The 14631-nt window shown below is 39.7% G+C and overlaps 1 protein-coding gene across 1 annotated transcript in view; it reads right to left on the reverse strand.

The window, feature by feature from the left end:
• Positions 1-14631, reverse strand: part of LOC117342726 (ADP-ribosyl cyclase/cyclic ADP-ribose hydrolase-like) — a 29592-nt gene that overhangs the window by 4632 nt on the left and 10329 nt on the right. Inside the window, exons 2-6 of the mRNA XM_033904945.1 lie at positions 13240-13369; positions 3500-3587; positions 2558-2688; positions 1763-1836; positions 708-797 (exon numbers count right to left, since the gene is read on the reverse strand). Coding sequence (XP_033760836.1) covers positions 708-797; positions 1763-1836; positions 2558-2688; positions 3500-3587; positions 13240-13369 — 513 coding nt within the window. The remainder of the gene's footprint in view (positions 1-707; positions 798-1762; positions 1837-2557; positions 2689-3499; positions 3588-13239; positions 13370-14631) is intronic.

A 14631-nucleotide genomic window follows, 5' to 3' on the forward strand; every position in this document is an offset into this window, starting at 1 on the left:
CATGCCACATAACAGTTCTAAACATAAGTCTGGTTATATAAGCAGTATATGCTTAGTGAGCCAGAAACAAGAAACAGCTGTTTTGTCATTCTACAGTAATAATAATAAACGAGACAAAATGAAATTTAATATATACATGTATATAACATAGAGGTATGTATTCTGGATACGATTTTATTTCACTAATTCATAAAATGACCATATTTTACTTTCTGCAGGGAATTTGAACAGATTTGCAACCTAATGTCAATAAACTTTTATTAGATTCACATTACACATATGTATGAACCGTGAGTTGGGATTAGGTGCCATGTCCACGAGCTACAGTAAATAGCTACTTAGTTTGAACTTTGATAAAATCCCTTAATTATATCCGTCTTCCTTCGTACACCGGCAACTACAATGTATAGGATATTTTGGAGTTACGGTTCTGCTATTAAACACAAACTCCCTCAAATTATTTCAAGAAAGATACATAATGATGACCTTACCTATGGTTAAATCGGTTACTTATTTATATGGATATTCAGTTTTTATGTCACCGGTGCCTGGTTTTGTTTCAAAAGCCTCCCCGCATCATTTCTCTCTTTTGTAAAAAAAATAATAATAAGTAAGGTAAGTCTTGGAAATTCCTTTACAGGTCTGTATCAAGAACCCACGAACCCCGGATGTCAGAGTGCGGTGTAGGGTCCGCTTATAATACTTACTTCGGTTGGTATCCCACATAATGCACAAGTATCAAACGAGCACTTGTGACATTTGAGTTCAAATTAGGCAGTTCTTTGCTTCCAAAAAATCTGAAAAAAACATAATGCATTAAATTCATATTAGGCAAACATACAAATATAGAACTACAAAATGCGTTTTTGTACGATGCTGTACTATTTCGTACTAAAGGACAAATTGGGACTTGATACCAATGTAGGAATATATTAATAGCATCAAAAAAGAAGAAGAGGAGGAAAAAACAACAAAACAACAAAAAGCCAAAGGAAAAAAACAAAAACAAATAAACAAACAAAAAGTAACAAAGGCAATAGTAGGAATCATAAATATACCAAAACCAAAGACAAAAAGACAAATTTACATTGACCTTGGGGATACCAAACACAGCAGGTAACATTTACGGTGACCTTGGAGATACCAAACACAGCAGGTAACCTTTACAGTGACCTTGGACATACCAAACAAAATGCAAACATGAACAAAAAGTTTTGTAAGCAAAAGATTATCCATTTAAATAGAGCAAATATATAGAGATTCAAATATAAACGGTTTGTCAGGTTTATGATTATGAACAGGAGAAATACAAATGTATAGCTACAGTATATGCCTAATGATGCAAATGAAACTGTATCATGTAACTGCTTTGTCAGTAATGCTAGGAGTGAGGGAATCTAGAAGCTAAATCAGAGCAAAACAAAACAAAATACAAACAAAACAAAAGACAAAACAAAAGACAAACAAAATAAAAGACAATACAAAACAAAAGACAACACAAAACAAAAGACAACACAAAACAAAAGACAAAACAAAAGACATGCAATATTTATACTGATCCTTGACTATTATAAGAATTGATGTGGTATTATGTTTAACATTGGGGACCAAGTGCTATAATAAGTACACTTAAATATACAGGATAGTTATTCAAAATCTACTGTAGCAAATTAGCAATGTCACATAAGTATTATCATCTGTATCATTCGTCTGTCAATTCGTTATAGTGTTAAGTGGATACCTAAGACTGTTGTATACTTACGAGTTAGATCTGAAGGCAGGGCTTCGACTGGCGTTCAGCATGATCTCGATTGATCCTTTGGCGCTTTGTGCATACTAAACACAGTAGAATATATAAACATAATTAATGACATATCGCAAATACGTAATTATTTACCATTTTAATATATAACTAAAACATATAGCATAGTAAATATATAATTAATCATGTCTTACAAACATCTAAATCATAAAACAATGTAGTTATATATCGCAAACATGTAATTACTTCCATATCGAAACAATAATTGGCGCATCTTAATACATAAATTGCTACCACATCGTAACTATATATCTATTCACAGATTGTAAATATGTCATTTATTATATATCTTGAATACATATTACGATATACTCCATCATAAAAATACACCTGATAATACCTAGCATAATCCATAACAAATAACGAAAAGCAAGTTGTCAATTCGGACTAGTCTGTTACCCCAAGCGATAGGAATGTTATATACTACGACCATCTGCATTTAGAATGCTGTTATTCAAAACATCTGATTTTCTGTGGGCTTAAAGGAAATAATGCGGTAAAAAGGATACCTCTTTTTAAAATTGCTAAAATCTAGTACATGTATATATGTACTTAATGATTAAGTAAAAATGTAATAAGTGATACCTAATTAGTAGTACCAACGCTTGCCTAAATAGTGAACAAAAAGTTGATGATGCCTACCACTGGTTGAAAATATATAATGTTTATATTATATGGACCATGGCTTGAGATTTTTTTCTAATATCCTGTGTACCGATATATCATATTTCTTACGTTTATTGAAGCTATCGACCAAAAAGCCGCATACGTCGAATCAGGACATCGCTTACATGACGTCAGATCAGCCTCGTTTCCATCCACTGAGGTATTGCTTCCACAGAATGTAAGGCCGTCCACTAAGTATCCTAAATTAAATGGTATTTAAATGATAAGATTAAAACAAAATCAAACCGGAGTAAAGGTAGCATTACATAATGCAAAATAATAGAGACTATCGACATTGAAAATCGTTATTCTGATTAAAAATTGTTGGCAAAACAGGAACAAAACTAAAAATTTGAAAGGACACTCTTACACGAGTACAGATACTACTGATTATACTACATCTCTTCTATGTCTCTCAGAGAACCTACGTAACCATTGCAGATGGAGTACTGTTGTATTACTTTGTTAACGTCGAAAACGTGCATTGTTCTAGAAAAAACACACACCTGAATTGCTATTTACAAGTGAACATATTTTCAGGGCCCAGTTTCAACACTACTCCACGAATTTAGAAAATCTTTATATTTCCCATAATAATGCATTATTAAAGCTTGAGAACGAAAAAATCTTATCAGGAAATTTGAACCTTAAATTTTGTATTGCTTGCCAATGGACAGTATTAGTTTTATGGACATCGTTAGATTAGAGCCGGGTATTTTGATTGACATGTTAATGTCGTTCCAACCATGACGAGACACGAGGACACTGTTAGTAGGTAATATTTGCGGGGGAATTGCTGAATGTTCACAAGGCCTGGTTATACGAAATTGTATATCCAAACTTTTGTTTTCATTTCTCTTCACAAAATTAGATTTACAGAAAAAACAGGAACTAGGTCCGACTTGGACAACCGCAATTATTAGCCCTGATAAATCTAACCACTTTACAGTAAATTCTTAAATGAGAAATCGGAAATTGATCGTTAAATCATTGTAGTGGCCCTATACTGACCTGTCAGTGTATTGGTAACAGAGATCCGCTTTTTGCCATTGTTCGTGTACCTGGTCACCAAGTCATACACCCCGGACCAGAAGATAAGCTAGAAAAAATATTGCCATAGTCTCAAAAATATCATTTTTATCGAAACATTTGACGCCCATTTCCTTCACGATCTTAAGCAACGATAACTACGAAAAATAGTATACAGCTGGACTGTGGCTATGGTTCATAGCAAAACAAGACAAAAAGACCAGGGAACAATGTTAATTTACTCAACGAACTGTTAGCAATTGGAATTCATTACTTGGGAATTGGTTGCAGTCACCTAATCTAGTAACGTTTGAGACCGGTTTTGATGAATTTAGGGGAAGTGATGAAAGGAGATTCACTGGAGTAACGTCACAACAAGACTAGAGCAGCGTCACATCAACACTTGAGTAACGTCACATCAACACTGGAGTAACGTCAAAACAACATTGGAGTAACGTCACAATACTGGAGTAACGTCACAGCAACAACAGAGTAACGTCGCAACAAAACTTGAGTAACGTCACATCAATACTGGAGTAACGTCACAACAGCACTGGAGTAATGTCACAACAGCACTGGAGTAACGTCACAACAACACTTCAGCAACGTCACATCAACACTGGAGTAACGCCACATCAACACCAGAGTAACGTCAGAACAACACTGTAGTAACGTCACAACACTGGAGTAACGTCACAACAACACTGGAGTAACGTCACAACAACACTGGAGTTACGTCACAACAACATTGGAGTAACGTCACATCAACACTGGAGTAACGCCACATCAACACCAGAGTAACGTCAGAACAACACTGTAGTAACGTCACAACACTGGAGTAACGTCACAGCAACACTGGAGTAACGTCACAACAACACTGGAGTAACGTCACAACAACACCAGAGTAACGTCACAACAACACTGGAGAAACGTCACAACAACACTGGAGTAACGTCACAACAACACTGGAGTTACGTCACAGCACTGGAGTAACGTCACAACAACACTGGAGTTACGTCACAACAACATTGGAGTAACGTCACAACAACAACAACAACACTGGAGTTACGTCACAACAACATTGGAGTAACGTCACAACAACAACAACAACACTGTAGTAACGTCACAACAACACTGGAGTAACGTCACAACAACACTGGAGTAACGTCACAACAACACTGGAGTAACGTCACAACAACACTGGAGTAACGTCACAACAACACTGGAGTAACGTCACAGCAACACTGGAGTAACGCCACAACAACATTGGAGTAACGTCACATCAACACTGGAGTAACGCCACATCAACACTGGAGTTACGTCACATCAACACTAGAGTAACGTCACAACAACACTGGAGTAACGTCACAACAACACTGGAGTAACGTCACAACAACACTAGAGTAACGTCACATCAACACTGGAGTAACGCCACATCAACACTGGAGTTACGTCACAACAACACTAGAGTAACGTCACAACAACATTGGAGTTACGTCACAACAACATTGGAGTTACGTCACAACAGCACTGGAGTAACGTCACAACAACACTGGAGAAACGTCACAACAACACTGGAGTAACGTCACAACAACACCAGAGTAACGTCACAACAACACTGGAGTAACGTCACAACAACACTGGAGTAACGTCACAACAACACTGGAGTAACGTCACAACAACACTGGAGTAACGTCACAACAACACTGGAGTAACGTCACAACAGCACTGGAGAAACGTCACAACAACACTGGAGTAACGTCACAACACTGGAGTAACGTCACAACAACACTGGAGTAACGTCACAACAACACTGGAGTAACGTCACAACAACACTGGAGTAATGTCAAAACAACACTGGAGTAATGTAACAACAACAATGGAGTAACGTCACAACAACACTGGAGTAACGTCACAACAACACTGGAGTAACGTCACAACAAATCTGGAGTAACGTCACAACAAATCTGGAGTAACGTCACATCAACACTTGAGTAACGTCACAACAACACTGTAGTAACGTCACAACAACACTGGAGTAACGTCACAAAAACACTGTAGTAACGTCACAACAACACTGGAGTTATGTCAACAACAACACTAGAGTAACGTCACAACAATACTGGAGTAACGTCACAACAACACTGGAGTAACGTCACAACAACACTAGAGTAACGTCACAACAACACTGGAGTAACGTCACAACAACACTAGAGTAACGTCACAACAATACTGGAGTAACGTCACAACAACACTGGAGTAACGTCACAACAACACTGGAGTAACGTCACAACAACACTGGAGTTACGTCACAACAACACTGGAGTAACGTCACAACAACACTGGAGTAACGTCACAACAACAACACTGGAGTAACGTCACAACAACACTGGAGTAACGTCACAACAACACTGGAGTAACGTCACATCAACACACTGTAGTAACGTCAGAACAACACTGTAGTAACGTCACAACACTGGAGTAACGTCACAACAACACTGGAGTAACGTCACAACACACTGAGTAACGTCACAACAACACTGGAGTAACGTCACAACAACACTGGAGTAACGTCACAACAACACTGGAGTAACGTCACAACAACACTGGAGTAACGTCAGAACAACACTCACGTCAACACTGGAGTAACGTCACAACGCACTGGAGTAACGTCACAACAACCCTGGAGTAACGTCACAACAACACTGGAGTTACGTCACATCAACACTAGAGTAACGTCACACAACACTGGAGTAACGTCCAACAACAACACTGGAGTAACGTCACAACACACTGGAGATAACGTCACACAACACTGGAGTAACGTCACAACAACACTGGAGTAACGTCACAACAACACTGGAGTAACGTTACAACAACACTGGAGTAACGCTCCAACAACAACAACAACAGAACAACATCCCAACAACAACACTGGAGTAACGTCACAACAACACTGGAGTAACGTCACAACAACACTGGAGTAACGTCACAACAACACACAACTCACACAACACTGGAGTAACGAGTAACGTCACAACAACACTGGAGTTAACGTCACACAACACTGGAGTAACGTCCAACAACAACACTGAGAGAACGTCCACAACAACACTGGAGTAACGTCACAACAACACTGGAGTTCAAACGGTCACAACACTTAGATAAACACTGGAGTACCAACAACACAAAAAGTCAGAACAAACTGGAGTAACGTCACAACACACTGGAGTAACGTCACAACACACTGGAGTAACGTCACAACAACACTGGAGTAACGTCACAACAACACTGGAGTTAACGTCACAACAACACTGGAGTAATGTAACAACAGCATGGAGAACGTCACAACAACACTGGAGTACGGTCACAACACTGGAGTTACGTCACAACAACACTGGAGTAACGTCACAACAACACTGGAGTTAACGTCACAACAACACTGGAGTAACGTCACAACACACTGGAGTAACGTCACACAACAACACTGGAGTAACGTCACAACAAACACTGGAGTTAACGTCACAACAACACTGGAGTAACGTCACAACAAACTAGGAGTAACGTCCACAACAAATACTGGAGTAACGTCAACAATCAACACTGGAGTAACGTCACAACAACACTGGAGTAACGTCCACAACAACACTGGAGTAACGTCACAGACAACACTGTAGAACGTCACAACAACACTGGAGTAACGTCACAACAACACTGGAGTAACGTCACACAACACTGGAGTAACGTCACAAAACACTCAGAGTAACGTCAGAACAACACTGGAGTAACGTCAACAACACTGGAGTACGTCAGCAACAACACTGGAGTAACGTCACAACAACACTGGAGTAACGTCACAACAACACTGGAGTAACGTCACAACAACACTGGAGTACCGTCACACAACACTGGAGATTACGTCACAACAACACTGGAGTACGTTCACAACAACACTGGAGTACGTCACAACAACACTGGAGTAACGTCACAACCACTGGAGTAACGTCACAACAACACTGGAGTAACGTCACAACAACACTGGAGTAACGTCACAACAACACTGGAGTAACGTCACAACAACACTGGAGTAACGTCACAACAACACTGAGTAACGTCACACAACACTGGAGTAACGTCCACAATCAACACTGGAGTACGTCACATCCTGAGTATCACACAACACTGGAGTAACGTCACAACAACACTGGAGTAACGTCCACAACACCTGAGTAACGTCACAACAACACTGGAGTAACGTCACAACAACACTGGGTACGTCACAACAAAACTGATAACGTCAAACAACACTGGAGTAACGTCACAACAACACTGGAGTACGTCACAACAACACTGGAGTAACGTCACAACAACACTGGAGTAACGTCACAACACAACACAACACTGGAGTAACGTCACACACAACGCACACACATGGAGTTACGTCACAACACACTGGAGTAACGTCACAACAACACTGGAGTAACGTCACATCAACACTGGAGTAACGTCACAGAACAAAAACCTACATGGAGTTTACGTCACAACAGCACTGGAGTAACGTCACAACAACACTGGAGTAACGTCAGAACGACACATGGAGTTAACGTCACAACAGCCACTGGAGTTAACGTCACAACAACACTGCAGTAACGTCCCAACAACACTGGAGTAACGTCACAACAACAACACTGGAGTAACGTCCCAACAACACTGGAGTAACGTCACAACAACACTGGAGTAACGTCACAACAACACTGGAGTAACGTCACAACAACACTGGAGTAACGTCACAACAACACTGGAGTAACGTCACAACAACACTGGAGTAACGTCACAACAACCTGGAGTACGTCACAACAACACTGGAGTAACGTCACTAACACACTGGAGTAACGTCACAGACAACACTGTAGTAACGTCACAACAACAACTGGAGTAACGTCACAACAACACTGGAGTAACGTCACAACAACAAACTGGAGTAACGTCACAACAACAACTAGGAGTAACGTCACAACAACACTGGAGTAACGTCACAACAAACACTGTAGTAACGTCCACAACAAACACTGGAGTAACGTCACAACAACACTTCAGCAACGTCACAACAACACTGGAGTAACGTCACAACAACACTGGAGTAACGTCACACAACACTGGAGTAACGTCCCAACAACACTGGAGTAACGTCAACAACCTGAGTAACGTCACAACAACACTGGAGTAACGTCCCAACAACAACAACAGAACAACATCCCAACAACAACACTGGAGTAACGTCACAACAACACTGGAGTAACGTCACAACAACACTGGAGTAACGTCACAACAACACTGGAGTAACGTCCCAACAACAACACTGGAGTAACGTCACAACAACACTGGAGTAACGTCCCAACAACAACACTGGAGTAACGTCACAACAACACTGGAGTAACGTCACAACAACACTGGAGTAACGTCACAACAACACTGGAGTAACGTCCCAACATCAACACTGGAGTAACGTCACAACAACACTGGAGAAACGTCACAACAACACTGGAGTTACGTCACAACAACACTGGAGTAACGCCCCAACAACAACAACAGAACAACATCCCAACAACAACACTGGAGTAACGTCACAACAACACTGGAGTAACGTCACAACAACACTGGAGTAACGTCCCAACAAACACTGGAGTAACGTCCCAACAACAACACTGGAGTAACGTCACAACAACAACACTGGAGTAACGTCCCAACAACACTGGAGTAACGTCACAACAACACTGGAGTAACGTCCCAACAACAACAACAGAATAACGTCCCAACAACAACACTGGAGTAACGTCCCAACAACAACACTGGAGTAACGTCCCAACAACACTGGAGTAACGTCCCAACAACACTGGAGTAACGTCACAACAACACTGGAGTAACGCCCCAACAACAACAACAGAATAACGTCCCAACAACAACACTGGAGAAACGTCACAACAACACTGGAGTAACGTCCCAACAACAACAACAGAATAACGTCCCAACAACAACACTGGAGTAACGTCACAACAACACTGGAGTAACGTCCCAACAACAACACTGGAGTAACGTCACAACAACACTGGAGTTACGTCACAACAACACTGGAGTAACGTCCCAACAACACTGGAGTAACGCCCCAACAACAACAACAGAACAACATCCCAACAACAACACTGGAGAAACGTCAGAACAACACTGGAGTAACGTCACAACAACAACAACAACAGAATAACGTCCCAACAACAACACTGATGTAACGTCACAACAACAATACTGTTATATCTCATGTCCAAATAAAGAAGACATATATCGACAATAATGACCTGTTGCGTTGACCTTTTCGTGGTTATTCAAAGTAAGCGATCATATTTACATAGGCATGTCAACCTGTTAATTGATGTTTTGGTGCATCAGTGCATATCCCATTCTACACGTTGTGAGTAACTCAAATGGTCTGTTCAATGCGGCATTGCATATATTGTATTCAAATTATTCACAAAATACAAGCGATTTGGGGCGACTCAACAGCGAACAGTGGCTTTAGAAAAAACATATAATACAAATGAGTTGGTCTCTGTGTCATACGCTCAATGTGCCTAGAGATACAGGTAAAATGAAAAACAAAAAGGTAAAGTCATTGATAAGTATATATTAAATGACCCTGGATAGTTCATCTTATCAAACGTATCTATATTTATTAAAGATTGTAAAACCGAATGTTCCCGGTCGTTGGAGTATCTCATTGAACGTTGTCTGATATGTCAATACACAGTTCAATCGAATATTCAAGTTGTCAGAAGGATGACAATAATTGAGTGTAGAATTGGAAAATACCAAATATAAAAAAATTACTGCCACATGTAAAACAACACGCAAAGAAAATCTACTAAAACGGGTGTAGTCGGTATATCATTTTAAACTGTCGCATGTATACACGGATGTAATGTACCTACTTATCTATATGATTATCGACTTGTCTGTAATCAATATGCTAATCAAAGTTCAGCAAGTCATTTTGGTCGAACTGTACATATGGACTATGATCTGAATGAATGGGAACACAACTAGTTAAGCTGAGTTAAACAACAAAGAATTATGTTAAATAATGACTGTAAAACAGATACATTTACATAAATCGATATGTTTTATCGTCTCTATAAACATTGATATCAACCAAAAATTTACATAAATATGCAAATAAAAGGGAAAATGTTTACATATCCCCATATTGACAACAGGCGTATATATATATTCTAGCATCCAGCAATAATATATGGTTGGTACCTTTTACATTCAATAAGTTGAAAAAAATCACATAATCTCCTCTAGATCGATCGATATTTACATGTGAAACAAATGTCGCTTACAACAACATGTAAGCCCCTGGCCATATATTTTAAACTTTATCATTTTACTTATAATAATGTAAAATGAATAATTCACGCAACCTACTTCAAAATACCACAACTCTCAGATTATCTCCAAATTAATTTGACTCAATATTTATTGCCCCTTTTGTCTAAAGTAAAAATTGGCCCTGAATAAGGTACCACATAGACAAACCCATCTATAACTATGATAAACACTTTGAGTCTAGCCATGTGTTAGAACACGCATTCATGTCATGACGTCTTAGTCGCCCGATTGACTAATATGTGACGTTACACGGTACCTGTCCAGTGTCCACAGTTACTGGCATCTAGACTGCGCAGTCGGTTTGCTATCATTATACAGTATGCACTTTTCTATACCCGTCTCTACATAAGGTGTCAATGTCCGGTACAGTAAATGGGACAGAACTTTGTTTACTCATTCATTCTCAAGGATTGAAAAACACACACAAAAAAACAAAAAAAAAAAAAAAGACAAACACTGTCAGAAGACATGACACCACCACATGAAAGTTAAAACGATGTTTACCTAGTGAAGTGCAATAAACACATTTAAACTAGGCGATATTATGTAATGCTTTTATTGTAAATGTTCATATGGCCTTGGTCCTTACCAGGCAGTACATACGTGTCATTGAAGAATGAATTAGATCAGGCCTATTCAAACCCGCTTTCGTGGGAAGACTAGACTACCAAGCCGCGAATTGAGCTCGAAATAACTGCAATGGAACATCAAGCGTCTTGTAAAGATATCAGGTGACGAGCAGAAAGACGAAAGAAACTAAAAGAAACAGCCTGACCACTGGGTGCAACTATCTTTGCACGAGACCAATCTAATTAAAATCTAGATGGTCATTCTCACTACGTTACATGAACATCTAACAACATCCCATATGGGGTCACATTCTGATGACCTTTGAGATATGTGTATTTCATTTCAGGGCGAATCGTCAATTTGTTAGGCATACAACAAAACATCGATACAATCTTAGATCGGTGAAGTTGACAATGTTCAAAAGCTAACCAGCCATCAAATAGACGTCCGGAAAAATCGGAACTTGAGTCTATTCCTTTTTCTTCCCTCGTTATGTTCCAACGAATCATTTCCTTTCCTTAGGAAACGGGTTTTGCCGATTCCACACACTTTTGAGTCTTTTTTTTTAGTAGAATCTGTCTGCGTTTTCCGCAGTTCCACGCTTTCGGCGTTCCGCCACTTTCTATGGACTGTAAAACCCACCGTTGCATTGTGGGACTTTTCAGAGAAACTTGGTCCGGCAGCAACAGTTATTATTTTTGGGAATTCCCCCTATACTTTCATAAATTCACATTTTCTTTCAGTTTCTGATTCACGATAATCTGTTATGTATGTATCAAGTCCGAAAACTGTAAAAAAAACCTCAAAATGTAAACATTGATATATGTTTCTTCGTGAGTATTAGGCTTTAATGCACAGTCGCGGACATTTCTGGCGTGGTAATTTAATGTTGTAGGTCGTCAATTCTTGGCCCGGTCAGACACCAGTCAAAAATCGTCTTCCCTTGTTATTTGTTTTTCTTTAGTTTAAACAATATTTCCATTAACATTCACACACATCACTATACTTTGTGTACTTTGCATACAATACCAGCAAGAGTATGTCCGAACAGAGTGAATGTTGATTCTGGCGTTGTTCCCAATGTTTGAGTAAACGTACGTACGGATAGACTTGGTACCAATTTATCTATTCACACATTTTAACAAATACATATATACTGATGGATGTAATGTTCTCTTTGATGACCGATAAAATTACAGTGTCACCTCCCTGAAGACTAAAAATGCAACATCCAAAATCGGACACAGGAGATAATATGACCTCTAGGTTGATAATACAAAATATTTCGTAACTTGTAAACAAATATCACACCTTTGCGCTTTGCATTTCTTAGATAATGTTTCCTGTACATTTATTTATTTTCGTGATTATTTTATTTTCGTTGGCAGTCTGAATCGACTTATTTTGATCTTGGTAAAACATTGCGAAAATGAAACTAGTTACTTGGATTCGGTGTATCCTCAAACTTTCTAGAAAACCAATAAATTCCGATGGCATGCAAAATATTGGACATTGCATGACAGAGTCTATGTTGACATACTAACTTTTCCCCAGTATTGACCAGTATTAACTTTTTATTGGAACTACCATTATAGCCATCAGGATTTGTGAAAAATATAATTTTATTATAATAATTAATTTACATTATTAAATTTCATTGTGTGTGTTGCCTAGATTAATATAAGAGCGAAAGAATGAACCTGTCTTACCTTGTCACGAGGAGTATCGTGGTACGCCGCATCCAGAAAAGGCTTGAAGCCATCACTTGACGAATTACAAGGTGTTTGGTGCGCGAACCCTGACAGGAAAAGCTCCCATAGCGTACTGCAGTTTTTCGGCCTGTATCAGAGATATGTGCATAGTCAACACTCTTGTGAAAAGCCACAAGAACACAGGCAAAACTAAACAGGAAAGAGCACCGGAAATAACCCGTTGGAGACCCTATTTAAATCTAGATACAGAAGATGGCATAAGGTATGTCCCGGCAGAGCCCGTGTAACAACCTAGGATACAGAGATATGGGAAAGAAAATAATTACACCAAGTCAGGTCCTTACACAATACTGAGATATAGCAGAGAACCCTAATCTGTACCCCGTGTCAGCCACATCGGGAAAAGGAGGTAAACCCCTTATGGGCCCCGTTACAAGCATACTGGGAACAGGAAAGGACAATAGGTATTTCCGTTTGGAGCTATTTAACAGCTGGTGTAAGGGAGCATTAACTACTCCCTATCAGAGTCCCTATAACAGTCGGGGATGTAGGAGAGAACATTAACTACTCCCTATCAGAGTCCCTATAACAGTCGGGGATGTAGGAGAGAACATTAAATACTCCCTATCAGAGCCCCTATAACAGTCGGGGATGTAGGAGAGAACATTAACTACTCCCTATCAGAGTCCCTATAACAGTCGGGGATGTAGGAGAGAACATTTACTACTCCCTATCAGAGTCCCTATAACAGTCGGGGATGTAGGAGAGAACATTAACTACTCCCTATCAGAGCCCCTATAACAGTTGGGGATGTAGGAGAGAACATTAACTACTCCCTACCAGAGTCCCTATAACAGTCCGGGATGTAGGAGAGAACATTAACTACTCCCTATCAGAGTCCCTATAACAGTCGGGGATGTAGGAGAGAACATTAACTACTCACTATCAGAGCCCCTATAACAGTCGGGGATGTAGGAGAGAACATTAACTACTCCCTATCAGAGCCCCTATAACAGTCGGGGATGTAGGAGAGGACATTACTACTCCCTATCAGAGTCCCTATAACAGTCGGGGATGTAGGAGAGAACATTAACTACTCCCTATCAGAGCCCCTATAACAGTCGGGGATGTAGGAGAGAACATTAACTACTCCCTATCAGAGCCCCTATAACAGTCGGGGATGTAGGAGAGAACATTAACTACTCCCTATCAGAGTCCCTATAACAGTCGGGGATGTAGGAGAGAACATTAACTACTCCCTATCAGAGTCCCTATAACAGTCGGGGATGTAGGAGAGAACATTAACTACTCCCTATCAGAGCCCCTATAACAGTCGGGGATGTAGGAGAGAACATTAACTACTCCCTATCAGAGCCCCTATAACAGTCG

Source organism: Pecten maximus, chromosome 14 (genome assembly GCF_902652985.1).
Source record: "Pecten maximus chromosome 14, xPecMax1.1, whole genome shotgun sequence".
NCBI classification, from domain to species: domain Eukaryota; kingdom Metazoa; phylum Mollusca; class Bivalvia; order Pectinida; family Pectinidae; genus Pecten; species Pecten maximus.